The sequence below is a fragment of the Penicillium rubens genome (genome assembly GCF_028828025.1).
Source record: "Penicillium rubens strain IBT 27055 chromosome Unknown utg000004l_segment0_segment0, whole genome shotgun sequence".
NCBI lineage: Eukaryota > Fungi > Ascomycota > Eurotiomycetes > Eurotiales > Aspergillaceae > Penicillium > Penicillium rubens.
In genome coordinates this window covers 2,204,020-2,230,186 of record NW_026890602.1, presented here as the reverse complement: position 1 = coordinate 2,230,186, position 26,167 = coordinate 2,204,020, and the positions used below count along the sequence as shown (strand labels likewise).

Genomic DNA, 26,167 nt, shown 5'->3' with positions numbered 1-26,167 from the left:
CCCCGTGGCTTAAGCCACTGGAAAATTATAAATACCTGGTCCTCCCCCCGAGCTTCCTTCTCTTTTTCTTTTCTTCTCCATCCTAGTGCACGGGTTTTACACGTATCAGTGAGGAGACATCCGAGATCGTGTTTTTGCTAGTTGAAAACTACCAAATTGACTGCTTCAAGTGGGCCTTCGGGAACCTTGGGAATTTTTGAAATACTACTGCCTCATCTCCTTGACTTCTTGGGTCTTCGAGTTTGAACTTGATGCTTCGATGGGAGACCCTTCAGTCACCCTCGAGTATCTTGGAAGTCTTTTCACTACTTGTCACCCATGCTGGTGGCTCTTAGAGAAGAGATTTTATTAGATAGGCTGTAGCTTCTTGGTGAAACTATTTTTTAGCAACACAACATTCATATCGCGTCTTTGTTGTCCTGCTGAGTCGCGTTGGCCTCGCATCCGCGTTGTAGCTAGACCCACCGTTGTCTATTTAAGCTAGTCTCGCCTCTTATCTTCCGTCCATTAGAGCTGTTCTTCTCATCAGTTGTTGATATGCTGCGAGAGAAGCTGTCTCCGGCTACGTTGGCAGTTTCTGGTTGGAAAGTTGCTTCCTGTTTATCGCCACCTGTACTTTTCACTGACGATCGCTAAGTCTCAGCACTGCCCCAATGATACAATCTACCTGAGATTTGAGATGGAGAATGTTTCAGGGGTTGTAATAATGGTGGCACCGTGGACGGAGTACGCTGTCAATAGTCACTCCTTCATTTCAATGGGGCTCCAGATGTCCACTTTAGCTGTTAATCTATCATGAAATTACAGTCACTAACGTATCACTACCTTCAATGTTTCAGGCTAGGTACGGAGTACTACTGGCAACATTCCCTACCAACAAAGCAGATCCCGTCCTCTTCTCCGACCGTGAGCTTGCTGTGCTGCCGTACCAGGTCGAACAACGCCGAACCAGGCCAAACCAAGAATCTCATTATGAGCATCGAACTTGTCGCAAGGATCCTGGATTCCATCTAACCCCGCCATGCCCCTATAATATGTCCAATATCGAAGCGACAGATACTCTGTTCTTATCTCACTCTCCCCTGAAATCGGTACCTGAATTCATATCGGTACGGTCGCAGTCAGGGAACCGGCTGTTCTAGTCTTACACTTGGATTCGAGGCCGGCCGAATGCTCATCGGAGTTTCTTTCAGACCCTAGTTCCAGTTCCTCCGAGGCTTGCTAGGGAATACAGATCGGTCTTTGATGCAACTATACACTACAGGCGATGGGTAGGTACAATGAGAATGCGATCTTTGTTGATGCACGAGAAATACAGTACTTTCACCTCCGCATCTGGGGCATCGTACTCCATACGATATACGTGATGTGATACCTTGCTTTTCCAACACTAACATCTCCCCAGCCCCGGCCCCGCCAACAGTACTGAAAGATATATACTCTGTACTAACCAGTGTCTCAATTCACTATTTTATGGAGATCGGCAGGTCCACAGGCAATCTGAATTTTCATCGCGTGCTCAGTCGCCAGTCAAAGCATGCCAAATTCATTATCTCGCTCCACGTTTCAAGGAAGCAACATAAATCACGAGCTTTGTGCTAAATTTGTAAACGGACTTCTGCCTTTGATATACGAATACGAAACATGTGCGTTTTACACAAAACAATCATCAAGGGGTTACCAATTCCCTCATAGACCCACATACCATAACTGACCTTCGTCATAGGGGCACGAGAGCAGGGATCGACAGGCACAGTGTCTCTCGTTGCCTGATCCCCAACGTCAGGATCAATTTCTCTCTTTGTCAACTGCTCGAGTAAAGAGATGTGGCTGGTATCCAACTTCACCAGCCCATGCTCTTTGATACTGTCGCTATAACAAGACTATGCCTGCTTCTCCAAAACACTCTCCTTAGCTATACGCACACACCATGATGTCGCCCCCTTCCTGGGTCTTTCCGACCATAGCTGCATCCACCTGGCTAGGTGAGCTCTTCAATTGTCCACGGTTGTGTTGGTCATTGATCTAATACTGGATTTAGCAATGCTACTCGCTATGTTGGGCCACTGGACTATGATCGGTGAGCCGAGATATGGCCTGATGAAGCCTGGTCAAAATATACCGTGAGCACACGCTGCCTTGCCCCCTTGGGTTATCCCTATGATCATGCCAAGATTTGACTAACAGCTTCGTGCAGATTCATTTCAGATATTGGGGCTCAGGAATTAAAGCCATTATTCATGATCGGATGCATCACGACAGTCCTACTTCTAAACCTCTCCTTCTACCAACATGTTCAAAACAAATCATACATCAACAAAGCGTGCACGCACGGTTCATTCCTTTTCACAATCGTTGGGAGTATCGGCTTGGTTATGCTCTCCGTCTTAGACAACATCGCCCATCATTTCATGCACGATGTCTGCGTGACGATCTTCATGTATGTCCCTCGCCAAGTCCGCCATACCTATACGTTACAATGTACTGACAGCTCCAGTGTCGGGTTCCTACTTAGCGCGGCTTTGATGTGCTTGGATTATATTTACCTAGGCATAGCACATGCTCTGCGGGAGCCTATGCTCATGACAAGTTTTGTGATCAAATCTTCGTTCATTGTCGTTGAGCTTGCCCTCATTATTGTCTTCCGGGTTACGGAGCATACCCACTACCAGCAGAACAACATGGCGGCTACTCTCGAATGGGGTGAGTATATTCGGTCTCCACCTCTCCACTTCCTTATATTGTACTAACTCGCTCCACAGTCATCGCCTTTGTCTTCACTGGGTATATTCTCTCTTTGATTGTCGACCTGATGCCGTCAGCTCAAAGGAATCTGCACAATCCAAAGGGGTATCAGCAACTCGAGATGACTACGGACTTGATGCCTTAGCCCGTGGCTTGGTTGGTCTTTTTGTATAGGCGCTTGGCTGTGACTTTTAGCGTTGATCCGATTGGCGACATTGTTAAAATGTACATATATATTTCTGTGCTCGTGAAACGAATACCAAGACTTTGTTACCTTCTTCATATCTTATGGCAATTCCTACATAGAAATATGCTCAATCAACTTCTCAAAAGGTAGGAGCACCTGCTAATGGTGCAGGAATTTCATTTTTTGCGTAACACATTTGAAATGATTCCACTTACCAGTGATGATGCCTATGACCGACCTCGACCTAAAAACAAGCAGTTAACTCCGAGAATAGCCATTGACACTTTTAAAACTCATATACAACATATAATAATTTGGCGGTAGAAACTCGGCAATAGGGTGGTTGATAGGGCTGGACCTGTGGGGTGGCGTACGTACGCATCGACCTATAGCCTTGACGCCAAGCCCAGTGGCTGAAGACCGAACAGCAATCGACGCCCTATTCGTAGGCCACAAGAAAATCTGCAAATGCTAATATTGTGTTGTAAAGCTTGGCTATTTCTATTGGTATCGAGACTGAAGGACTACAAGCTCAATATCACAACAGAACTCTACCGGAACTCAGATATATATCGTATGTTGTAGTGACAGAATCGATCAGATTAACCGATGGGAAACGATATAGGGTTTGGTTACGTCTTCATCAATCGATGCCCCTAGCAAGTGGAGGGAAGGTATAGCTCGTCCCAATCATAGGCCTCTACTGCTCCACGTCGGTAGTCGTACGTGATGCCATTATCCCCATCTAAGACTAGGCTTAGTTCATAGCATCTTAGTACTAGTTCAGCCTTCTAATCGGTGACGCCACTCGGTCTTTATAAAGGGCAGCCTGGAGCCTCTCCATTCTTTTCTTTCTACAATTATACTCATACTCAAATTCCCTCTCGATCTCATTGTCCATCAATCCATCACCTCCCCACTTCCTCATATCATCATCAGTCATGGGTCTCTTCAGCCACCACCACGACAAGCACGATAAGCATGACGAGCACAAGCACCACGAGAGCCACAGCCACCATCAGGGTCACCAGCAAGGCCCCGGCGGACCTCATGGTGGTCCCCCGCACAACGGTGGACCTGGCGGTCCCGGCGGCCCTGGCTTTGGAGGACCTCAGGGTGGATTCCAAGGACAGCAGCAGCACCACCAGGGTGGCCCTGGAGGCTTTGGCGGCCCTGGACAACACCAGGGTGGGCATGGCGGACATGGTGGTCCCGGTGGCCCCGGTGGCCCTCACGGAGGAGTACGTATAGTTCGTTCATTCGTATGGGTCTTTTGCTGACGTTTCTATAGCACGGTGGTTGGTAAATTGGAGATGGATGTTCTAGAGATTGTGGAGAAAAATGTGTTGAATTTGATAGTCTCATATCATGCCACAGTTTTATTTAGAAATGAATCGTGTGTACCATCTCGCTGGTCGAACATCCTGGCATTCATTGGCTTTCGAAAATTGACCTTTTCTCCTTCGTGCTATACTTGCCGTAGAGTTAGCATGTAGTTTCGAGTTAAGAAAAGCTGAGTCTTGTACATAGTCTTTCATTTATCGGGTATATGTAGAGGATGAGAAACATAGAATAGAGTGTGTCCTGAGTATCACACTAACTAACGTATTTCACTACCGAGCTGCGCACACCACCGAGCTGCGCACCCCAGAACACATAGTAAATACGATATATTCTACGTTTATATCTCAACAACCATGGTTTTATTTTAGCTCCTTATTTGTCGATAGCCGTCGATAAGACTCATTAGCATTATATATCAATTTCAAAGAGAGTAGAAGGCTATGTTATCATGATTTCGAAAATTACCGAAAATTACGTTGCGAAAAACTAGAAATATATATATCGGAATCATAATATTATAAAATTTCTTTAAACCCTAACAAATGGCTAGATATAATATAAAAAGCATTAGGCTATAAGGAAAAGTTTATATAAACAACCCTTGTTGAAATATTATGTTGTATTTTATCGCTTTTAGTATGTGTTCTGGGGTGCGCAGCTCGGTAGTGAAATACGTTATATAAAATGTGATGCCTGAGGCTACAAAACCAGACAGCCATGGTCACATGATCTGACCGCCATCAGGTACAGGAATGACGTCGCCACTTCTGCACACTTCGGGGGGTTTATGTGGTTTTCAAGGCGAACGTTCGCCCATGTTGCATCTGCCTTTTTCCTTTTGTTTTAGGCTGAATATTATGCCTCAACCCCTGTTTCCTGGATATGTCACAATTGTTCCTACCTGACCAAGAGTGCAGGAGGATCGAAGGAAGGTCGGCCCTGCCTTCGCATCTTGAGCTTAGGCGACGTGACCTGCTTTAGGGTTGAATGATCGGCGCTGTTTTCATTTTCGTCTCCTTCACAAATAAGCCAGGACAGGGGACTAGCCATCATGCAGGCCAACGCCCCGGGTGTCCCTCCAGTTGATCGCACCGACTCTACGCCATCGGAGGCCGCCTCCAACGCCACTGGACCCGAACGTCCCCCATCACAGGGCCACCAGCGAATTGTGTTCACCGATGCGGTTGCCCTTCGATACCTCGAAGAAGACCCCTCGACCGATGTGCTCCAGCGACGTGTAACACTGCAAGGCTATGAAATTTATGTCGTTGAGCAATGGGCATGCTCTCGCGTACATCCGACGTTCATCATATCAACCTATACCGGTGACCCTTCGCATACAGTGATTGTGGGAGTATTGAGTGTTCCAACCAATGAGGCTACATGGTCGCCTCGGCTACGGATGTACTTTGACGCCATGAAGCAATGTCACGCCAGAAGGAAGGAAACACCACTAGGGACAGTCATGGTCACGGATTTATCCTCATTCCCTTCTGCCCTGAGTCTGATTCCAATACCCGACGGCGATATAAAGAAACACCGGGAGGACTTTATTGTAAATGAAAACTTAAAGAGACTTGGGTGCGCAGGCCGCGCGGGCTTGAAGCTTCAACCTCCCTCAGCGGCGACCGAAGCCAAGTTTCATCAGCTGTACCGAACGAGTGAGAGGATTACTTTGTATAGTGCGGTCATGGAATTGGTCAGACAATGCCAGATTGCCTTGATGGTGTTTGACAAGCTGGCCCCGGAATATGTGGACGGGCTACTCTGTGATGTGACCGAGGCAGCTGTTAGCGACTGGTGGACAGATATCGGGACTGACCTGTATAACATTGAGCCAAGCGACAGCAGCCTAGGACCTACCAGCGTGGCTGCCTTGCTGGGCACGTTGCTCGGAGCTCGAAATCGACTGCACGCCTATGGCGCCCCTGTGGGGAAAGACGCGTTCGACTTCCCTAATATGAAAAGAGGAATTGCTGGATTTCAAAAGTCTCAAAAAATGAGGCGGTCGCGGCGACTGGACCGAGTTACGTTGGACCGGTTACACCGCGTCACGGCCAAGGCTGCCAATGCAGAAGGCTGGACCGATGCAGTGAAATCAACCATGGCGGAGCTCAGTGGACAAGGTGGTGAGATGGTTATGGGGATGGTCCGCGGGCGTGACAAAGGCGGCATTGCCGATATCGAAACACTGGATCTTGACACATTCGTACAGTGCTGCAATGGCGAGAGAGCAAAGTGGCTGTGGCTGGGCAAACCGCGCAAGAGTGGTGTTGAAGACGGGTTCACTCGCGGGACTGGTTCGGATATGATGTTTACCACCGATGAACAAGGTGGTTATGTCTGGACCAGTCGCAAGAAAAATTCGACAGAGGATATGTATGCCGAGCGAGTAGGCTCTGGGCTCGATCGTCCTTGGAAAATGCCGGAACCGACCGCTGAAGAGAAAGACCACCGAAAGAAGGGCGTCAGCGGACGAGTTTCAGACGCGCGAGCAGGGTTAGGGCGTTTCAAAGATGCAGTGGGACTGCAGGGCCTTCGCCATCACCATCATTCTGCACGAGATAGCTCCGAGTTGACAACCGATCTTGCATACCATCCGTCCATCGACAGTGACAACGAGGCACCGTCAACAAAAACACGGACGGACTCTGGGCTCCGGTCAGATAGAAAGATATCAAACGACATCGAAAAGCTCATTGAGGAGGAAGAGAAGCCTCAAATGTCGCCAACTCCCGACTCGGAGAGAAAAGCTCCCGAAATCCATATCGAACCTGTACCAGAAGATGAGCCAGAAACACAAGCTCAAGACTGGCCTAGTACACAGCAGCCTCCAATCATTGAGGAAGAATCCGATATGGAACGCGTTAGGTCTCAGTCGACGGCAGCCTCAATGGATCGCGAACGTGACCGAGACGGTTCGATCAGCGGGATAGCTGTCATGGCCCTGCGGCGGCCGCAAAGTTACGAAGAATTCCAAAGCCTTGAAAGTGAGATTGAACGGCGGGACAACTTCTGCGCACGACACCTGTCGTTCAGCACAGTTGAAGAAGTGGTATTGAAGTGGGAGCCGCTAGGCGGGAAACCAACGGTCAAAGAAACGGATAACCTGGAGGATGCCATCGGTCAAGAAGACATGCTTGCCTCTGAGGGGCGCATCTTTAGCTCGCGGATTCAAGAGCTGAGCCAGCATACCGTGCCTTGGGTTGAGCGACAAGTGGAATCCGTGGACGGTCTCAACCAACTCCTATATGACCGTCACGAAGAGCTCAACTCAATCTACCTGGAACGATTCGGCGACTACCAGAGACTGCGCGAACGATCCAGTGACATCCTCATAGATGAAAGCCACCACCTCGCCGATGGCGTGAAACGCGTGGAGTTGCTGGGCGCCAAACTGGACTACGAACTACACGTCCTCGAGTCCAAAGTTGAGGATATGGAAGCCGGCCTGAGTGACTTTGACCGTCACATTGTAAATGTCGAGACGAGAATCAAAGCCCTGGTCAAAGGCGAGGAACAGCATGACACTTCCTGGACCGCTTGGATAGCACGTTCCATGGGCTTCTCGACCTAATGACGACACTTGTATGATATTATCTTTTTCCATTCTCTGTTTTTCCCTTTATCCACCATATTGTACATAGTCAGAGGTAGACCGGGTGATCGTATCCTCCATCCGTGATGGTATAAACGTGAACCATCATTCAAAACAGGACCATTTTCAGTAGGCCGAACCAGTCAAATAGCCTTACACAGAAAACAAAGACCACCGAGCTCTCTAGCTTCTTAATGCTACCAAAGCTCCTTCCCAAGAAATTTCGTTGTCAACACGTTTACATGAAGCCCATGCCGCCACCCTGCTTGTTGGCATTGGCCTCACCCTGCATCTTCTCGCTGACCTTGATGTTGACGTCGAAGAACTTGGACACGCAGCGGTCGAGACAGACGGACTCGCCCTTGTTGAGGTCGCCTTCGCGGTAATCGGCGGGAATACACTTCTTGGTGCAGGACTCAGTCAAGCTATGATTCGGGACGGGCAACAAGTTAGAACGTGTTTCAGGATATAGATGGTTCGAAGATGGATCAGAATGGGGATTCTGCAGCCTTGTGATATCTGAATTGAGACACAGTTGGGTAGTAAAGCTTCAACTTACCGGTTGAACATGTCTGAGATCATCTCGACTTCTGTCTCGGCGGCAGCGATCTTCTCTGCCGAGGACATCTTGGGGGCACCGCCGAAGAGGAAAGACATGATGTATATGTGATTTGAAGTAGAATTGGAAGATGGTAATGAGAGGCTATGTGGAGTAGAGCATCAGAGAGTCCAACGTATTCGGGAGGTCGGAGAAGCTTGGGCCACCCGCGTGGAAAAACTCGGTTCTGCCGTTTCTTTTTCTTCTCTTCTTCTCTTCTTCTCCTTCTCTCTCAACAATGTGAGAGCCATTGGCATTTGCTATGCTTTCAATTCGCCCTAGATGGGCTTTATCTGGCTTTGGCCTGCAAAACAGGTAAGATTTGCATTTACTGTTTACTGTTTTACTCTCCCATCTCCCATCTCCCATCTCCCCTCTCCCCTTATATGATGATTTATCCCCGCATTAGAACCGCTACAGTGATGTCCTTTTGGACACTGAACGTACTGGATTTTATCTGACAAAGCTTAATGCTTAATTTTGGATTAATTTTGGATCAATTATTTCTATTATCTCGAACATTGCTGACCCAGAATCTTCAGTGCAGGACTGCGGCTCGCTAGACAATCACGTATTCAGACACCCTTTACACCACGACTAACCCTGCAGTCAATTCGAAAGAATAGCTCTACAGCGTCGCCAGGAAAGGCCTTCCAGGAGCGCGTACAGCAGATCAAAGATGCTTGCTCAGACCCATACCCTCGCCTAGCGGTGGACACGCGCACAGTGAGCTGCGCTGAGTTTCGCTCTCGCTACGCCAAGCTCGCCGACAATGATTCAGTAGAAGACACAGTCATCGTCTCTGGTAGGTTCTGCTTTCTGGCCTTTGCAATGCCCATGTACTTAGAATAGTAGGAAGAATCCGTACCTATAGACTCGCCGGAAGCAAATTGATCTTCTTCGATATCGTGCAAGACGGCCATAAAGTCCAAGTGATGTGCAACAAGCGTCGCCTGGAGAGTGTCTCTCCCGAGGACTTCAAGAAGTTCTATCGTCTTCTGCGTCGCGGTGACGCTTTCTGTATGTCTCGTCTCCGTCCCGGCTTGACTCGAGTGTCGCCCGCTAAACGCTGTTCTAGCTGTAACCGGTAGACCGCACCGCACTGGACGAGGCGAGCTCACTGTTGACGTGAATGAGTTGCCGCAGCTGCTATCGCCGTGTCTGCATGATGTCCCCGTCCACGGTACCGAGCACGAGACCTCTCCGTACCCTCGCCATGTCCAGTTCCTGGCCAACCCCGCAACGGCCGATATAATTCGAGCCCGCTCGGCTCTTGTACAATATCTGCGCCAGTTCTTCGTCGACCGGTCCTTTATGGAGGTCAGCACCCCGATTGTCGGGTCTGTGGCAGGCGGCGCCATTGCTCGTCCGTTCTACACCTCCGCCACTGAGTTCCCAGACCGCCAGTTATCGCTGAGAATTGCACCGGAGCTGTGGCTCAAGCGATTGGTGGTTGGTGGATTTGAAAAGATTTTCGAAATTGGACCTTCGTTCCGCAATGAAGGTGTGTTGGAACAGCTAAGCAAGACGTATCTAGCAAAGCTGATGAGATATAGGACTGGACAAGACCCATAACGCAGAATTTACCACCTGTGAATTCTACCAGGCATACGCCAACCTCGAGAACCTAATGGCCATGACCGAAGACCTTCTCTCTGGCATGGCAGCCCACATCCGCGCGTTAAACACAACAGGCACTCTTAACCCCACCACAGCCAACTTTACGGCACCATTCCGCCGCGTCGACTTCCTTACAGGCATTGAAGAGGCCACAGGTCACAAACTGCCCAACCTCGAATCCCCCGACGCCCTAGATAAAGTCCACGCCATCTTCACCGAACTCTCCCTCCCACTCCCGACGAACCCAACCCTCCCCCGCCTCCTCGACGAACTGTGCAGCGTCTACGTCGAATCGCAATGCATCGACCCAACCTTTATCATCAACCCACCCGAATGCCTCTCCCCGCTCTCCAAATCCTTCATCCACCCGACGACCAAGCAGCGCGTCGCCGCACGCGGCGAACTCTTCATCGAGGGCAAGGAAGTGGTGAATACGTACGAAGAGGAAAACTCGCCCTTCGAGCAGCGCCGCAAATTCGAGGATCAACTGAGGTATGGCAAGGCTACTGGTGAAGCTGGCGAGATAGACGAGAGCTACCTTGAAGCGCTGGAGTGGGGATTACCTTCTACCGGTGGATGGGGTTGTGGCGTTGACCGTCTCTGTATGCTGTTTACGGGGGCTAAGCGAATTACCGATGTGTTGCCATTTGGTAATCTAAGGGCTGTGACAAGACGGCATGGGCGTAGCGAGTGAGGATTGTAAAATAGGTGTGGCTTGTACGATAACGACATAAGAATGGGACGATATGGAATTCTCGACTTCCTATTGGATACATCATTAAGATCCCTGCATCAAGTAACATCGTGTCGAATTTAGTGCAAATGAAGACCCTTTTATATTGGAAATATGGAAGATCCGCTAAATAAATTCTTGGAAGCGGGGAAGTTGATTTTGATTTCTACAACATCATGGATATCACGGCTAATACGGCTGAGGCCGTTACTGTCAGTCTGCAGGAACTTGTAGATGGTAAGTCATGTGTTAAAAAAAAAGAATAGGAAATAGTAGACGCTAAGCCATGCAGGAACTGTATCCTTCGACACTCTAACCAAAGCCTTCGGACCGTCCTCTCTGGGCATCATCCTCGTCAAAGACCTACCCTCGACCTTCACCGACCTGCGCGCAAAGGTTCTCTCCAATGCCTCGTATCTGGCGGCTCTCCCTGAACCCGAACTGGGTAAGTCTCCCAACACCAGAGATGCCCGACTCCAATCGGCAGCAAAATCAGACTAACCTCCACGTAGACTCCCTCACTAGCCCAGAATCCAAATACCTGGTCGGCTGGTCCTGCGGTAAAGAAACCCTGAAATCAGGTCATTTCGACACGCTCAAGGGCTCGTACTACGTGAACTGCGCCTTCTATCAGGATGCATCTCTAGACAGTGCCCCGGCAGATGATTTCCCAGATCTACCCCAGTATACCGCGCCAAACATCTGGCCTTCACCAACCAGATTACCCGAATTCAGGAGTAGCGTGGAGTCCCTATGCGGGTTGATCATTGATACCGCGGCTCTCGTCGCCAAGGCATGTGACCGGTATGCAGAAGCCAACATCGAAGGGTACAAACCTGGATACCTGCACCATGTCGTGACAACCAGCCTGACAACCAAGGCACGACTGCTACATTATTTCCCTGGCAATCAGGAAGGGGCTGAAAGTGATGATGACTGGTGCGCCACGCACCTCGACCACGGCTGTCTGACCGGCTTGACATCGGCCATGTTCCTCGACGAAGCAGCTTCCCCTCCAACGCTTGATCCGTCGGGGTCTGCATCTGCCCCTCTCCCTGAGCTTCCCCGTTCCCCCGACCCCTCGGCCGGACTGTACATCCGCTCGCGCACTGATGAAATCGTTAAAGTCAATATTCCTAAGGATTGTCTGGCTTTCCAGACCGGTGAGGCCTTGCAGCTGATCACGCGCGGCAAGTTTATGGCTGTACCGCATTTTGTTAAGGGGGCTAAGGCTAGTCCTGGACAGAAGATCGCGAGGAATACTCTTGCTGTGTTTACGCAGCCGAATCTTGCGGAGGAGGTTCAGCCTGGGTTGAGCTTTGCGGAGTTTGCAAGGGGAGTAGTCCAGAAGAATTATTGAGGATATATTGAGTTTGCATAGCTTACTTTTATTGGAATGAGGTTAATTCAAATCATCCATTGAGGTTTTTTGGCCTTTCGTAGTTGAACTGGAATGGAATGGTCACCGTTGGCCAACCAGAACCCTGGAGATTCCCCGGGGGGCAAATCCAACCCAACCAGATGAATCCAAGTGGGTGACGCACCTCCAAACCCAATGCCCACGTCGGCACATGAATCTCGGCATTGACAGAGTTTCCAGGTCCTGCAGCCAAGCAATTTCACTATAATTCAGTGCCCAAGATGCCGAAAGGTGGACCGAAGACTCCATATAATCCCCCCTCGTTAACTCGGTTATGGGCAGATCCAGGATCTATCACCTGGAGATCTCCACATTTCCCCATAGTTTTCTAAGCGTGGAGTGAGATTTGCATGTTGATCTTCACTCGATCCATCACTACTTCTGTACTCTCCAATATGGTCGCCTACGGACGGACGGAACTACATATGGTCCCATTACGGGGTCCTGATATGCCCAGAAGCTAGCTATGCCAACATGTTCATTTTCCTGGGACTTGTTTTTGGGTCCGTCCCCCGCACTATCGCTGATCTTCCCCAGGAATTCTCGTTCCCTGGCGGTAATGGTGGCCATAGTGCCTAGCTGATGATGGTGGTGTCATGGACTTCTCAACGCAGTATATAAAGCAGATCAAACTCGCAATTCGATTCAATTCCTTCTTGCCAGACTCATCTAGAATTACTGCACTGCCCTTCTGGCCATACTCCTCCTCTCGAACTATACCACCCTTCCCGCCCCTTCTGTACATCTCCATCACTCAGACCCCCCACAATGTCCCACGAAGAAGGAATCAGTGTCAAAGACACAAACAACTCCTCCTCCTCAAGCAACGACGACTACGAAAAAGGCCACTTCGGCCCCCTAGCCCACGTCAACACGGCCTCAAGCCGCTACCCTGCCTTCGGAGGTGATCTCCAACCGGGTCTATACCGCATTCCCAAGGACCGCAAGCTCGCCAACCCAGCACCGCTGGGCCTCTGCGCATTCGCTCTCACCACCTTCGTGCTGGGATGTCTCAATATGAGCGTCAAGGGCATCACAAAGCCTAATATCATCGTCGGGCCTGCATTGGCTTATGGCGGGTTGGTGCAGCTCCTGGCTGGCATGTGGTATGTTCACCGGACATGTCATGGAAGTGAACTGTACACGGGATTTTACTAACGAAAGCAGGGAAATGGCTATTGGCAATACCTTCGGTGCGACGGTGCTTTCGTCGTACGGTGGGTTCTGGATCTCGCTGGCTATCACTTTCACCCCCGGTGGGTTTGATATTGTGGGCGCGCTTGAAGAGGCGGATCATGGGTCTCATGCTATGTTTTATCATTCGCTGGCGCTGTATCTCTTCGTATGTTATACCGGATAAAAAGAAGGGGAAGAGAAAGCTAACTTTTCTACTTAGGGCTGGTTCATTTTCACAACGATAGTCACGATGCTCACCCTTAAATCCACCTTGGCGTTCTTTTCGCTCTTTTTCGTTGTTGATATCGCTCTTCTCTTGCTCTCCCTTGGATACCTTTTCAATGTGGATGGAGTGCCGAAGGAAAAATTAATAAAGGCTGGTGGGCTCTTTGCTCTGCTTGGTGCTTTCTTGGCTTGGTATAATGCCTTTGCTGGTATGGCCGATGATAGTAATAGCTTCTTTTTGCCTCCTGTTATTCATTTCCCCTGGTCGGAGAAGAAGAGGTCTGCTAGACGGAATTCTGCTGGACAGAGCGAGGTGTGAGGCAAGTGCTTGGTCTTGTATGATGTTATGATCTGGCATTCTTAGACTTAGATATGAAATGACAATAGCTATGGGACCTACATCTCTTGAAGTATATTGTGTTTATTCTTCTAGATATTGACGTCGATTCTCTAGGGCTGCTCTCCAGGATTACATCGCCGGGATAACAACTCTCGAAGAACACACTGAATGAAGGGACTCCAACCATTTGGACATTGTACAATTCATACATAGTTTCATTTGGCTAAGATAGAACCACCCACCCTTAACGCCCATGGGTATCTTGAATATGCCGCTAAAAGGAGGGAAAACAAACGGGCACATCGGAATCAATCTACGCAAACGGATAATCACTATCCCCCTCAGAAGAATCACCGCCCTGAATTCCTAGCCCAGAGACACCGCCAGACACTGGATCGTCACCCAATCCAATGCCATCCTCAGTTACATCCTCCACGGAGTCGTCCTCAGTTTCCGGTGCACTGCCAATAGCAGAGCTGACCAGTTTACTCGTTTGTGCAACGGACGCAAGACCGTTCTTTGGCCGTGACTTGGTACTCTTTGGAGCGGACGAAGACAAAGAGTTGAAAGGTCGACCAGAAGAAGGAATCTGAGCCTGACGCCGGAGAGCGTGGCTAATTTCGCCGCGCGCCATTTTTATGATTGCCTGCCACTTGCGCGGGTCTTGCCGCTGCGCTGCCGTAAGGCCACATTCCACACCGTTGATTTCTGTTAGTCCGAGCGTCTCCACCCGGCAGTCGCCCCAGAACCACGTGTTGCCCTCGGGCATGCGCGCATCGACTTGTGACGAATACTGACGACCTTCCATCACGCCGGCTACGTCGTAACCCAATGTGTGGGTGCCGAACATAAGCTCTGCCGCGAGCGGTTCGTAGCAGCGACCGATTATTAGGTGTGGGGGAGACGGTGCAGGTTTTGCCGTTGGCCATACGGTACCAGGGGCCGTAATCGCACATGCTGACCTGGCGGAAGGTAGCGGTTGCTTCTTCCGTAGTGAGTGGGATAGGACCGGTTGCTGTCTCGCCGTTGGGTGGCACGGGGATTGTACCTTTGAATGGGCCTTCTTCGGTAATGCGGTTTGGATCGGTGGTGAAAATCTTACCGGAGATCAGGGCTGTGAAGTGTTCTGCTAGATGCTCCTCGTCATCGTCGATACACTCTGTAAGGCAGAGTGTGATTTTTTCAACAACCATCACGTCCGTCACTTCACGGACTGTTCCGTCTTTGAGCTGATCGTGATGGAATCCATGTGGCCGAAGACGAACAGTGTCGTGTACGGCAATGAGCTCGGATCCAATGAAGATTCCCTTGCAGTAGATCCTTGCGTTGGGCCATGTGCCTATGATGTGGAACTTGTGAACCATGCTCCAGGAAGACATAACAGTCATGGCGTTCTCAATAGATGGATGAATATCCTCTCGCTCTTGGCCATGGAGGTAGAGTTGCCATGTGTTGAAAGGTTTGATATTCCGCAACGGAACATAGGCGTATTGTACGGAGTAAGACTTGTCTTTACCCAGGGGATCTGGGAGAGTCTCCACTCGGAACCCAGAGTAACTCAGCCCGCGTGGGCTGTCCGGAGCTTCAATGATATCCACCATATGCCCTTCCTCCTCCGGGGTTTGGGTCACCACACCGGCACGCCAACTGGGCACGCCATGCCACTTGTTATCGTTGCCGAATATTTCAACAAAGCCGGTCGCAGGGTTGTGCATCAAGCAGCCGTCTTCGAGACCCTGCCAGATCCAGAGAACAAGCTCACCACGACGGGGGACGTAAGCGGGGTCCAGAACCAGTTTCATGAAGTAATCCGAAAGCCATTCCTGAGTCAACACCCAGTCAAAGTTGAACTTCTGCTCAATATCTTCATCGAAAGACCCCTTATCTTTCAATTTCATAACCAAGATTCGCCAGTAGTCTGGTCCCTCCGCATCGGTGGGTCGACGCTTATTGGTGACTTAATATGTGTCAATAAACAATCTAATGTAGAGACATGGTAGTACTTACTTGGCTGCATCGCAGGTCTGGTTCCCTGCACCGTAGTTCCCCGAACTGCAGTCCCTTCGCTTGTCTTCATTTTGGCACAGGGCCTGCATTGACACTTGTCCAGCTCGTTCTTGACCAGAGACAAGAAATGGGTCAAGAAAGTTCTCTGTGATTGGAAATACTGACCGCTCGGATGACCAAAGAGAAAATTGTCAAACTTCACGTAGGATTATTAGTTGTAAACCAATAGGAGGACACTGAAAGCTCACCATGCCAGGGTTGGTCCCACGTTCTCGCTGGAATAGAGCGTATCCCTCAGGCAACTTTTCAATGGTATGAATGACACCTGAGGTATGCTATATCAGTATGAGAGTAGAGATATGAAGCATGGTGACAGAGAAGAAAGGATGGAGCAGGCCAGCATAAAACACAAAGGAGTGGAGGAGCAAATGAGCAAATGAGCAAACGACTTGAATTCAGCGACAGATGCAGTCACCCAAATCGTGTAACGCGTAAAACAGTACAATCAAACAACCCAGAATGCCAAATAAAACATAGACCTAAAACATCTGTAGTCAACTCACCATCTTCATAAGTGCCCATATCTTTGAGCCAGTTCTCAGCAAGCAACTGCCGCCAGCGCGCATCAGAGCGTTCAGTGTAGATATTACCCACAGGCCATGTACTCATATCTCCATCGCTGGGAAAGTTATCCATGGGGATAACATTGACATTGGGGTCCTCGTCCTCGCTGCTAGAAGACATGTTTGTCTTCCCCACCTGGGGAGCCCAGGAAGTGCAGACTGGATTGTACAGGAGCTAAAACTCGGCAATGGTATAAAGTATCAGATTTAAAAAAAAGATGTAGCATAACAAGCTGTCTACAGAGAGTAGATGTTTGTACGAGAACTCAAGTGAGAGAGAGTTGTTGAACTATGGCCGTGGATGGTTTTCTCTTTGTTGGTGGGCTTATCGATAACGCACACCGCCGCTTTAAGAGGGCGGTGAAGAAAGGGGAGATTTCTATTGCCGCTTTAATTCGAGTCTTTCGAATCGTATATATTGTACACATACCTGCCTAGGTCGAAAGACTAGAAAGATACATAAGAAGAATATCCAGTTGGACATTGGAGTACTCTTCTTACATATGACAGACATCCCTTATAAAATATTGAACAACCTGTTCGATATATTAGATTAAAACTCTTATGTCAATGAAGGAGGCTGCATGGGCGGCTGATATAACACTAGACTGAGAACCTTGGAAATATTCCTAGTATACATATGCAGATGAATTTGTTAAACTTCGTTCTAAGATTCAAGATGAAAGACCTTCGAGATTGTACATGTTGACTATTAAATTCAATTCGCAGTTGCTTCAACTAGCGCCTCAGAGCTAGAGTGCTCTTCTTCCTGATAAGGCGGCGGTGCGACTTCAGCACCATTGGCCCAAACTTTCTGCAGCTCCTGATCTATTTCCTCGCGGCGCTGCTTCCATTCGTCCACCTTATCCAGACGCTTCCGCAGCTCCTGAAGTTCCTTCTCAACGCCAAGCTTCTCCTTCTCCGTACCGATTCTCTCGAACTCCCAGACCTCGCCTTCGGCACCCATGCCAAGAGTCAGGTTGTAGGTATGGTACTTTTTCAAAGACGCCCGCGTCGAGATGGTGATGAGAGTGATACCTCGCTCCTTGGCATTGTCGTATAGCAAGCCCTCGACGTCCGAGGAAACAGCCGACGTACCTTCGTCCATGAATGCATACCGCGGCTCATGGTAGAAGAGCCGCGCCATGCCCATACGCTGCTTCTCACCACCGCTCAGAACGTCTTTCCACTCCTTGCGAGCGTCCCATCCACCTTCGCGCTGTGGCAGATAACCAAGATGGGCGTCGTCGAGGATCTTCTGTAGAGCTGCATCTGTCTCGCCAGCTTCACGCATGTCGATCTCCGTGTGCGGGTAGATGACTTGGTCACGCAGAGTACCGACACTAAGATACGGCCGCTGGGGGAGGAACATGATTCCATCGAGGCCGAAGCCTCGAGGGCGACTAACCAGCCCGCGGTATACGGGCCAGAGCCCGGCCACAATACGGGGGATTGCAGACTTGCCTACGCCATTTGGACCTGAGATGAGGAGGTGGTCGCCTGAATGGACGATGAATGAGAGCGACTCGATGAGCTCGTCGCCGCCCATTGGATAGAGGGATGGTGCGACGATCGGGACTTGCTCCAGACGGACCCCGTCGAAGCCGTTGTGGATGGTGCCTTGGGAATCTGCAAGAGAGTATAATTCGGGATGTGAGCCCCGTGGGGTGTAATACGAATCGGCGTGGACACGGTGCAGGGTGGCAATGAGGCTGTAGACGCGGGAGGTGTAGCCGGCGAGTTCCGAGATATCCTTAATGCTGTACATCATGCGGCCTCCAGCATCGGCGAGCGAAAGCATGAGGCGTTTGTTAGTGATGAACTCCTTCATGCGGCCACGCTCGCGACCCATGCCTTCGGGTGCATCGGCCAACTCCATTGCACCACCTGAGCCACCCCAGGCAGGGAGGAAGATGGGCAGGGAAGTGATCAAATAACCAAATGCCGACCAGGAGTACTTCAGGATCATGTCTTCGAGCATGTTGTAGCGGATCTTGAGACTGTAAATGCCCTCCATCCATCGCTGCAGCTCCTTGAAGCTTCTGACTAGGAACACCCGCTCGGTATCAGCTCCGCCGTAGAACGAGATCTCTTCGGCATTGGCTAGAAGTCGTGAGTGCAAACCACGGAAATCCCCTTCCTTCTTGCCCTCTACTGCTTTGAGCTTTCCAAATGGTGGGGACAGTTTCCGGAGCACCACGGCTGTGCTGAAATACCCAGCCAAAATGCCGCTCAGGGCAAGGGGGCCGAGTGAGCGGTAAAGTTGATAGTTGAATACGAAAAGATCCACCAACGGCTTTCCCATTGAGGAGTACAGTGATGCGGCAGCCGAGCAGAACAGGGTAAGATCCTGTGTGATAAATTGATCTGGCCCTTGACCGATTCCGCCATCCAAGTTCATCAGCTTGTAATAATTGTTATTGTCGGTTAGGTATAAGTCGTGGATATAACGGGTCAACCGAGTGCGGAAGGCGATGGACACCTTCGATTGGAGGAATTTGATCATCGCATTGGTATACGAAGCAAGGGTTCCAATCCCACACCACTTGAGAATACCCCAAAGGAAAGCCTTTCCTTTCCCGGCGACCAGATCCCTTACGATCTCACCATCAAGCCGTGCAATCAATAATGAGAGATAGGTTCTCATCAAGAGAAAAAGGCCATGGCTCATCAGTAAGCCAGTCTCCTTGCTTCCCCATCTCGGGACCATGATACTACCCAAGCTCAAGAACTGATGCAGAAAAGCCAAATTCAGACCTGGTTTGGTTGTAGGGGGAGGAATCTGGCTTGTCGAGCCATCATCTTTGCCGCGAGCCGATGCTGGGGGGTTGAGGAATAGTCGTCGATGAGCGTCAAAGGTAGTCGGTTTGGTGGGATGAATCAAGACTTTAGAGGTTAGGGAGTCCTTGTATGGCACGTAGATAGTGCGAGATCCATCTTTCCCACGGAGACCAGAGTTCCGGCGTAATAGACGGCGACCCTGGGCTCGCTCCTTGGCTCTCCTTCGGAACCACTTGTAGCCTCCATAACCCGAGCTGATGATGGAGAAAAGAAGGGCTATCGTTGCAACCAAGCGGGTGGTCTTAGACGTGCGGTTGAATTTGGAGTGTACGAGGTCGGAGTAATGACGATATAATGCCAGGAGGGGATCCTCCGGACGCCGAAGGGTTGACTGGACAGCCATCTTCAAATGGCCTGAGACCTCCGACTCACGAGGTAACTGTTAGCCCCTAGACTCCGAAGCCCATGAGGTTAATTCTGAGAGTGTTCTAAACCATAGAGAATGCATGTCAAGGCCAGAAAGTGAAGTTGACATATCTTCCAAGGTTGCATCATTGCATGTGAACCTCGGGATATGCGGAGAAGCACCTCACGTGGGGAAGCTGACTGTACGGCTTTTCTGCTGCAGCCCAGCCTTTTCCCATCTGCCCAGGTGGGTGACCTTCCAATGAACTCCAAGGATCCTGCATGACCAACTTGGATAATAATAGAAATGGGGGAAACCCCGAATTTTTGACTCTGACCCCCAGCGATATTGGAATATTCCCATGGATCTCAGGTCTGGTCTTTAATCTGCATGATTTTCTTTGACATCCTTTGTTATGGGTTCAACTTCCTATGAAACATTCCAACCCAACTATGGAACCTCGAGAACTCGAACAACAGCTAGGTATAACTTAACTAGTGAGCAGTTTGCTTGGGGTTTGGACTGGATCTAATTTGAGTCGCATCAAGTGAAATCAATCACGTTTTGTATGTTGTAGGCCATAGCTCCTCCTACTGGCCATCTGACTGGCTATCAAAGCCATAAAAGTGGCCATAAAAAAAGGGGCCATACATAACAATCACAGTTAATATCCACAGTTAGATCCCCCCACAGGCCCTGATCGGGATCATCTCCAAAAGGATTCTACTTGTTTTGACTCAGACCCTGTTTTGTAGGGTTCTATGAACCATATATAGAGCAAAGGAACAAGAATCCCACATTCAACGTGAAAGTAGCATTGGCCAAGTATAGGGTACGACTCTGCGCAGCGTGATAGCAAGTCGGGATTTACCGTAGCCGCTGAGGGCTTGGAGTAGCGTGTGAAAAAGGACACCCCTGTGCCTTGCTAGCCTTGTTAGCCCTGTTTAGCGTCAAAAAAAAAAGGAAAAAAGGAAATAAATCCCATTTCCTCTTCTCCCCCGTTTTCCCACACCGTAGATTCACGTGACATTCCCCCGACTCCTCTCGACTCCTCCCCCCCCCCCCCCCGAAAATCCTCCCTAAAACAAGTAGAGATATCACATCCCTTTTCTGTTCGTTTAGTTTGTTGGTTTTTTGAAGCAAATAGTGTGGGCGTTGGATCACTCCCGGGGCCAAAGGCGGTACGTGCGAACTTCCCAAATCGCTTGCTTATTGTCCTAGGAGGCGTGTTAACGTCCCCTATTAGCCGCGCTCTCAACCTTGGAGAGTCCTGGCATTGACTCGGCCTTTCCGACCTGGGAACTGTTTCGCTTCACTTCCCTTTTCTATATTTACCTGTTTTGAGGCATCTGACGACGCCAGCCACCCTCGATGAGTGGAGAGAGCACCGCGCGAGATTCAGCTCTGGAATCCGCAAACAACGCACCCATGAATACCTCCGGCCTTCCGGGCTCAGCCAGTAAGTGAAATGCGCTTGTTCCTTTTCACGTGTTGTACCCAAGGGCGATATGATTGCTGACGTCGTTCCTTCCGTAGGTACTGAGCCCGAACAGGGTAGACGTACCGATGCGACCGAGATCCAGGACGCAACTTCTGTCGCGCCTTCCGACCCGGCACCGTCTTCCACTGCACCAGCGGAGAGCACACCAACCGCTGCGGAAGGCGCCGACGCACCCAAGAAACGCCATTTGTTGATCCCCATCCCGTCGCGACGATCCTCGAAAACCAACAAACAACAAGGGTTGGAAAAGACCGAGGAAGCGGCGCAGGATGGGCCTTCTCGGAGGAGTTCCAAAGTGAGCATTCTGCGGTCGAAACGGGATCACAGCCGGGCAAGTAGCCGACGGTCGCGCCAGCCTCAGAACGGAGTGAATGTGGAGGAGAGTAAAGAGGCGGCGACTATGGCTGATGACAGTCCTGCGAAGCCCCAACAGAAGAAAAGTTCATCGAAGTTCCTGGCTTTCTTGGGCTGTTGCTCCTCATCGGACGTTGATGCAGATGACACTGCTGTGCCTGCAAAGAAAACAACCATGCGGCCACCTGCTTCTAACAGGTTGCCTACTCCAGACAAGACGGAGGCTCCTACTGACTCAAGCACCGTAGAATCAAGGGAGCCATATCTAGATGAAAAGGCAAACTCCACAGTCAGCGCTGATCAGCCCGGTGAAGAAGACCGCAATGTTCAGCCTGCTATGGCTAGCGTGCAAAGTGACGGTCCTTCTGCGGATGCCACACAGCTAGAAGTTTCTGGCCAGAAAGATCAAACCGATGATATTACCCCGCACGATCAAACAGGAATTGCGCTGGGGTCAGTACCTGAAGTGAAAGCAGACGCAAACACTCAAGATCGAGAGGGTCAATCAACCTCGACCACTGAGGACCTCAATTCTGCATCAACGTCAACCATCCCTAAAGATTTTGGTACTGACGGCCAAGAAGAAGTTGCATCTCATCAAGAAATGAAGCCCCCTGTTGTGATCCCTCCCCCACCACCACCGCTGCCACCTGCTCCCCCGGCACCGCCGGCCCCCCCGGCTCGAGGCCACTATGAGGAGACAACGCAGCCTTTGCTCCCTGCACCTTTGCCTCACTTACGCGGCCGAAAGTGCTTGGTTCTCGATCTTGATGAAACACTGGTTCACAGCAGCTTCAAGGTAAGTCTCCCTCGCTTTCAATGTGCGCCCAGGGCGTGTCATCGTATAATTGTATCATCTCACTCATTGATTTGACAGGTTTTGGAGCGTGCCGACTTCACTATTCCAGTTGAGATTGAAGGTCAATACCACAACATCTATGTGATCAAACGTCCAGGCGTGGATGCATTCATGAAGCGCGTTGGTGAGCTCTACGAAGTGGTGGTATTTACTGCCTCAGTTTCAAAGGTCAGTTAATAGTTGATGGCTTTGTTGAATGACGCACGCTGACTTGAGTTATTATAGTATGGCGATCCTTTGCTCGATCAACTGGATATCCACAACGTGGTTCATCATCGCCTATTCCGAGAGAGTTGTTATAACCACCAGGGGAACTACGTCAAGGTGGGATTTTTTGCCCCTTTTAGAGATTGAGAACAAGCTAACGATTATCCAGGATCTCTCACAAGTTGGTCGAGACCTGAAGGAAACAATTATCATTGATAATTCCCCCACATCCTACATCTTCCACCCTGAGCACGCGATTCCCATCAGTAGCTGGTTCTCTGACGCTCACGATAACGAGTTGCTCGATCTCATCCCCGTCCTCGAGGATCTTGCAGGGGCCCAAGTCCAAGATGTCAGCATGGTCCTCGACTGCACCCTCTAGATCGACGGGATCCTTCTTACGCCTGAGATATCCATTTTGAGCGAATTGTTTTCTTTTCTACGCGAGAAAAGCCCTTTCCTTTTGCGTTCCTCCAGCATTGCTGCCATTGATGGCTAGTCGCCCTATTTCCTACTTCCGATTCCCCTTCTCGACGACAGAACATGGTCCCAGATGGAACTGGTATCCTACTGGACCAGGGCCGCGTCTCCTGCATTTGTTGTCGTTCTTGGATAGTACATTAACCTGACCATCTTCGACCTTCTGCATTGCAATTTGACTTTGTATCTCACTACGCTCCGAGCGAGCCCATTCGCCCATTTCTTTTTCTATTTCTTACCCTGTGCTTTATCAACACCCCCTCATGTCCTGATCTTCCCTTTTTGTGTATTCTCTCCCCATTCCCAACACCCAACAAGTCCGCTTTTTATGCATTCTGCAGGCGTCTCTTGGTTATCATGTCCCCGCTGTATCCGCCCTATGTTTTTCTTTTCCCATTTTTGCCTTGCTACACGGCCTTACTGCCTTGATCTCAGCTCACCAATACACGAGCATGCATTTCATTGTGTTCTCTCCTTTGCTGGGACCTCTTCCTGGCAGTTGGTACGCATCTCCTTCATAGTGCGCAGTGTCTAATAATTCCCTTTACACTGCCAGCATTGTTGGAGTGATTCTTTCATGCAATGTACATGATCACGGCTCCCGAAGCTGTACATAGCCCCCGAGACGTATCCAGAAAACAAAATGGAGCAAGTTGTATTAGAGTGGAAATGAATTTAACCATTAATTATCGTCTATCTATAATCCATGATATAAGTAAGTAGACAAGTTAAGTGCTTCGGGGGCCATTCCGCATTGAGGCCGCATTAAGACGATGATGTAGTCGCCAACCTCAACCTTCCCGAGACCAAGGTTTCAGTTCCTGACGCTCAGTGCGACCTCTTTATTTCCTCTTTATTACCTCTTTGTTCTTTCGAGCGCATCTCCTAGGATTTTCTTGGTTTCATAATAACCCATTGGGGATCGTCTCCCGATAAAACCGCCGAAAGCTCCCCGCAATCGCGATTCCCACCGCCCACCAAACATCCCACAACTCTCACGCTGGCGGAAATCATGAAGAACAAGGAGGGCTGGGACGGAAAAATGAGAATGGAGCCAAAGGCCGTTATTACAAACCCGGAGGCGCTGGAGGATTCAGATTACTCGGATCCTGATGCACCTCCGGTCGAAGAGATTGAGGCTGACGAAGGTACGGTCGCTGGGTGATTGATTGTTCAGGGGCGAGAGTCTTTGGAGGCGATCGGCTAACGGCTATTTAGATCTATTGGCAGACGAAGATGTTAATGCAGAGGTAGGCAGATAACCCTGGCCTCTCCGCTGATCGACGCGCGCGCGACGCGATCGCTAATCGTTCTTCTGCTGTAGGATATCGACCTCGTGCATTGCCGGATATCGTCAATTTCCGCCCTTAAATTGGAACGCTTCCCTAAGCTCCAGGTACATACCCTCAACAACCCTGGAATCCGCATGTGTCTGGTAGCTGAGAGGGGCATATGGCACCACTTTTTCCTCAAAGACGCAAAAGCGCAACGGCACGGCATTCTTCTGATTTACCCAGATGGCTAACGCGCTGGATTATATAGAGACTATGCATGCGCCAGAATCAAATATCACGAATCAACTTCCCTCCAAATGTCGCCGCCAGTTTGACCGAACTCGACCTCTACGATAACCTCATCTCGCACATCAAGGGCCTGGAGGAATTCCATAACTTGACAAGCTTGGATTTGAGCTTTAACAAGATCAAGCATATCAAGAATATCTCGCATTTGAAGAAATTGACCGAGATTTTCTTTGTGCAAAACAAAATCTCCCGTATCGAGGGCTTGGAGGAATTGACCGCAATCAAGAACTTGGAGTTGGGCGCGAATAAGATTCGAGTTCGTACTATATGATACTGCATATGAGGTGAACGATGGGGAGGCTGACACGGGTTCTGTTCAGGAAATCGAAAATTTGGAAACACTGACGGCGCTGGAAGAGCTCTGGCTCGGGAAAAACAAGATCGTTGAAATGAAGGTCCGCAGTTGTCACCCAAAATACCTTAAGAAGTAGAAAAGCTGACACCCTCGCAGAACCTGGACAACCTCTCAAACCTCCGCATCATCTCCATCCAATCCAACCGCCTCACCAAAATCACTGGTCTCTCCGCGCTCCCGAAGCTTGAAGAGCTCTACCTCTCTCACAATGCGATAACCGAACTTGCAGGACTGGAGTCCAACGAGACACTTCGCGTGCTCGACTTTTCCAACAACCAGGTATCCCATCTTGAACATCTTTCTTCCCTAAAGAACCTCGAGGAGCTGTGGGGGTCGAATAATCAGCTTGCTAGCTTTGAGGAAGTTGAGCGCGAGCTCAAGGATAAGGAGAAGTTGCAGACTGTTTACTTCGAGGGTAACCCGTTGCAATTGAATGGGCCGGCCGTTTATCGGAATAAGGTGCGCTTGGCATTGCCGAATATCCAACAGATTGATGCTAGTAAGTGTTTCCTCTCTGTCTCTTGCAGTATACACATGGTTTCGGACATGGTGCTAATGTGATACTCCACTCTACAGCGTTTGTCCGAGTTTGAGGGAATGAGGGTGATACGCTAATGTCTTTTATACTCTGTGTTTTTGACTAATGGCTCTGTCGTCTTCCGTTCTATAAGCAAGGCGGATTGATCTCTACACATAGAATGTGAGGACCTATGAAATTGACCCAGAACATCAAAGAACAGACCATAGAACTAAGAAGTAGACAATATGAAATAATCACTATGGCCTGAAGGGTGTGAAATATCTACAAGGATTCGCCTACCAGACTACTTTGGGTAAGCCTCTGCATCTGCCAAGGTCAGTTGTCACTTCCAAGGAGTCGCGTAATTAACGTGGTGTGCCCACACATCCATGGAGAGTACACGGATATATTGTCAATATCGAACTCGTAATGGATCCGACTTTCGCGGCGGCTCGTGGTGCGGCATTATACGCCCGAAGGCGCTAAGAGGTGCAGAGCAGTGCAG

The 26,167-nt window shown here is 49.7% G+C and overlaps 12 protein-coding genes across 12 annotated transcripts; 8 read left to right on the top strand and 4 right to left on the bottom strand.

Moving 5' to 3' along the window:
• Positions 1-1,930: 1,930 nt before the first annotated feature.
• Positions 1,931-2,890, top strand: N7525_010817 (Frag1/DRAM/Sfk1 family protein; the record flags this gene model as incomplete). The annotated part of the gene is made up of 5 exons (XM_002561202.2): positions 1,931-1,985; positions 2,042-2,123; positions 2,198-2,440; positions 2,498-2,703; positions 2,763-2,890. The coding sequence occupies 5 exons, from the start codon at positions 1,931-1,933 to the stop codon at positions 2,888-2,890; spliced, it is 714 nt and encodes a 237-aa protein (XP_002561248.2).
• A 983-nt stretch (positions 2,891-3,873) lies between these two features.
• On the top strand, positions 3,874-4,238 carry N7525_010816 (uncharacterized protein; the record flags this gene model as incomplete). Its single annotated transcript, XM_002561203.1, has 2 exons — positions 3,874-4,173; positions 4,224-4,238. 2 exons carry the CDS (start codon positions 3,874-3,876, stop codon positions 4,236-4,238), a joined length of 315 nt encoding a protein of 104 aa, XP_002561249.1.
• Positions 4,239-5,327: 1,089 nt separating this feature from the next.
• On the top strand, positions 5,328-7,853 carry N7525_010815 (putative Sin3 complex subunit (Stb2); the record flags this gene model as incomplete). The annotated part of the gene is made up of 1 exon (XM_061215233.1): positions 5,328-7,853. One exon carries the CDS (start codon positions 5,328-5,330, stop codon positions 7,851-7,853), a length of 2,526 nt encoding a protein of 841 aa, XP_061067745.1.
• Positions 7,854-8,112: 259 nt separating this feature from the next.
• N7525_010814 (Tim10/DDP family zinc finger protein) lies at positions 8,113-8,531 on the bottom strand (the record flags this gene model as incomplete). The annotated part of the gene is made up of 2 exons (XM_002561205.1): positions 8,113-8,299; positions 8,434-8,531. The coding sequence occupies 2 exons, from the start codon at positions 8,529-8,531 to the stop codon at positions 8,113-8,115; spliced, it is 285 nt and encodes a 94-aa protein (XP_002561251.1).
• Positions 8,532-8,734: 203 nt separating this feature from the next.
• On the top strand, positions 8,735-10,786 carry N7525_010813 (uncharacterized protein; the record flags this gene model as incomplete). Its single annotated transcript, XM_061215232.1, has 5 exons — positions 8,735-8,787; positions 9,015-9,277; positions 9,328-9,492; positions 9,551-9,976; positions 10,029-10,786. 5 exons carry the CDS (start codon positions 8,735-8,737, stop codon positions 10,784-10,786), a joined length of 1,665 nt encoding a protein of 554 aa, XP_061067744.1.
• Positions 10,787-11,001: 215 nt separating this feature from the next.
• N7525_010812 (uncharacterized protein) lies at positions 11,002-12,185 on the top strand (the record flags this gene model as incomplete). The annotated part of the gene is made up of 3 exons (XM_002561207.1): positions 11,002-11,062; positions 11,118-11,270; positions 11,338-12,185. 3 exons carry the CDS (start codon positions 11,002-11,004, stop codon positions 12,183-12,185), a joined length of 1,062 nt encoding a protein of 353 aa, XP_002561253.1.
• Positions 12,186-12,762: 577 nt separating this feature from the next.
• On the bottom strand, positions 12,763-12,996 carry N7525_010811 (uncharacterized protein; the record flags this gene model as incomplete). Its single annotated transcript, XM_061215231.1, has 1 exon — positions 12,763-12,996. The coding sequence occupies one exon, from the start codon at positions 12,994-12,996 to the stop codon at positions 12,763-12,765; it is 234 nt and encodes a 77-aa protein (XP_061067743.1).
• A 17-nt stretch (positions 12,997-13,013) lies between these two features.
• Positions 13,014-13,965, top strand: N7525_010810 (acetate uptake transporter family protein; the record flags this gene model as incomplete). The annotated part of the gene is made up of 3 exons (XM_002561209.1): positions 13,014-13,351; positions 13,413-13,587; positions 13,642-13,965. 3 exons carry the CDS (start codon positions 13,014-13,016, stop codon positions 13,963-13,965), a joined length of 837 nt encoding a protein of 278 aa, XP_002561255.1.
• A 334-nt stretch (positions 13,966-14,299) lies between these two features.
• N7525_010809 (uncharacterized protein) lies at positions 14,300-16,737 on the bottom strand (the record flags this gene model as incomplete). The annotated part of the gene is made up of 5 exons (XM_061215230.1): positions 14,300-14,841; positions 14,918-15,943; positions 15,994-16,189; positions 16,242-16,318; positions 16,557-16,737. The coding sequence occupies 5 exons, from the start codon at positions 16,735-16,737 to the stop codon at positions 14,300-14,302; spliced, it is 2,022 nt and encodes a 673-aa protein (XP_061067742.1).
• Positions 16,738-17,334: 597 nt separating this feature from the next.
• Positions 17,335-19,800, bottom strand: pxa1 (putative peroxisomal ABC transporter (PXA1); the record flags this gene model as incomplete). Its single annotated transcript, XM_002561210.1, has 1 exon — positions 17,335-19,800. One exon carries the CDS (start codon positions 19,798-19,800, stop codon positions 17,335-17,337), a length of 2,466 nt encoding a protein of 821 aa, XP_002561256.1.
• A 1,374-nt stretch (positions 19,801-21,174) lies between these two features.
• Positions 21,175-23,106, top strand: psrA (putative general stress response phosphoprotein phosphatase Psr1/2; the record flags this gene model as incomplete). The annotated part of the gene is made up of 5 exons (XM_002561211.1): positions 21,175-21,262; positions 21,340-22,457; positions 22,536-22,685; positions 22,743-22,841; positions 22,894-23,106. 5 exons carry the CDS (start codon positions 21,175-21,177, stop codon positions 23,104-23,106), a joined length of 1,668 nt encoding a protein of 555 aa, XP_002561257.1.
• A 1,110-nt stretch (positions 23,107-24,216) lies between these two features.
• Positions 24,217-25,735, top strand: N7525_010806 (putative protein phosphatase PP1 regulatory subunit Sds22; the record flags this gene model as incomplete). Its single annotated transcript, XM_061215229.1, has 7 exons — positions 24,217-24,352; positions 24,423-24,454; positions 24,529-24,600; positions 24,747-25,043; positions 25,108-25,182; positions 25,239-25,641; positions 25,719-25,735. The coding sequence occupies 7 exons, from the start codon at positions 24,217-24,219 to the stop codon at positions 25,733-25,735; spliced, it is 1,032 nt and encodes a 343-aa protein (XP_061067741.1).
• Positions 25,736-26,167: the final 432 nt, after the last annotated feature.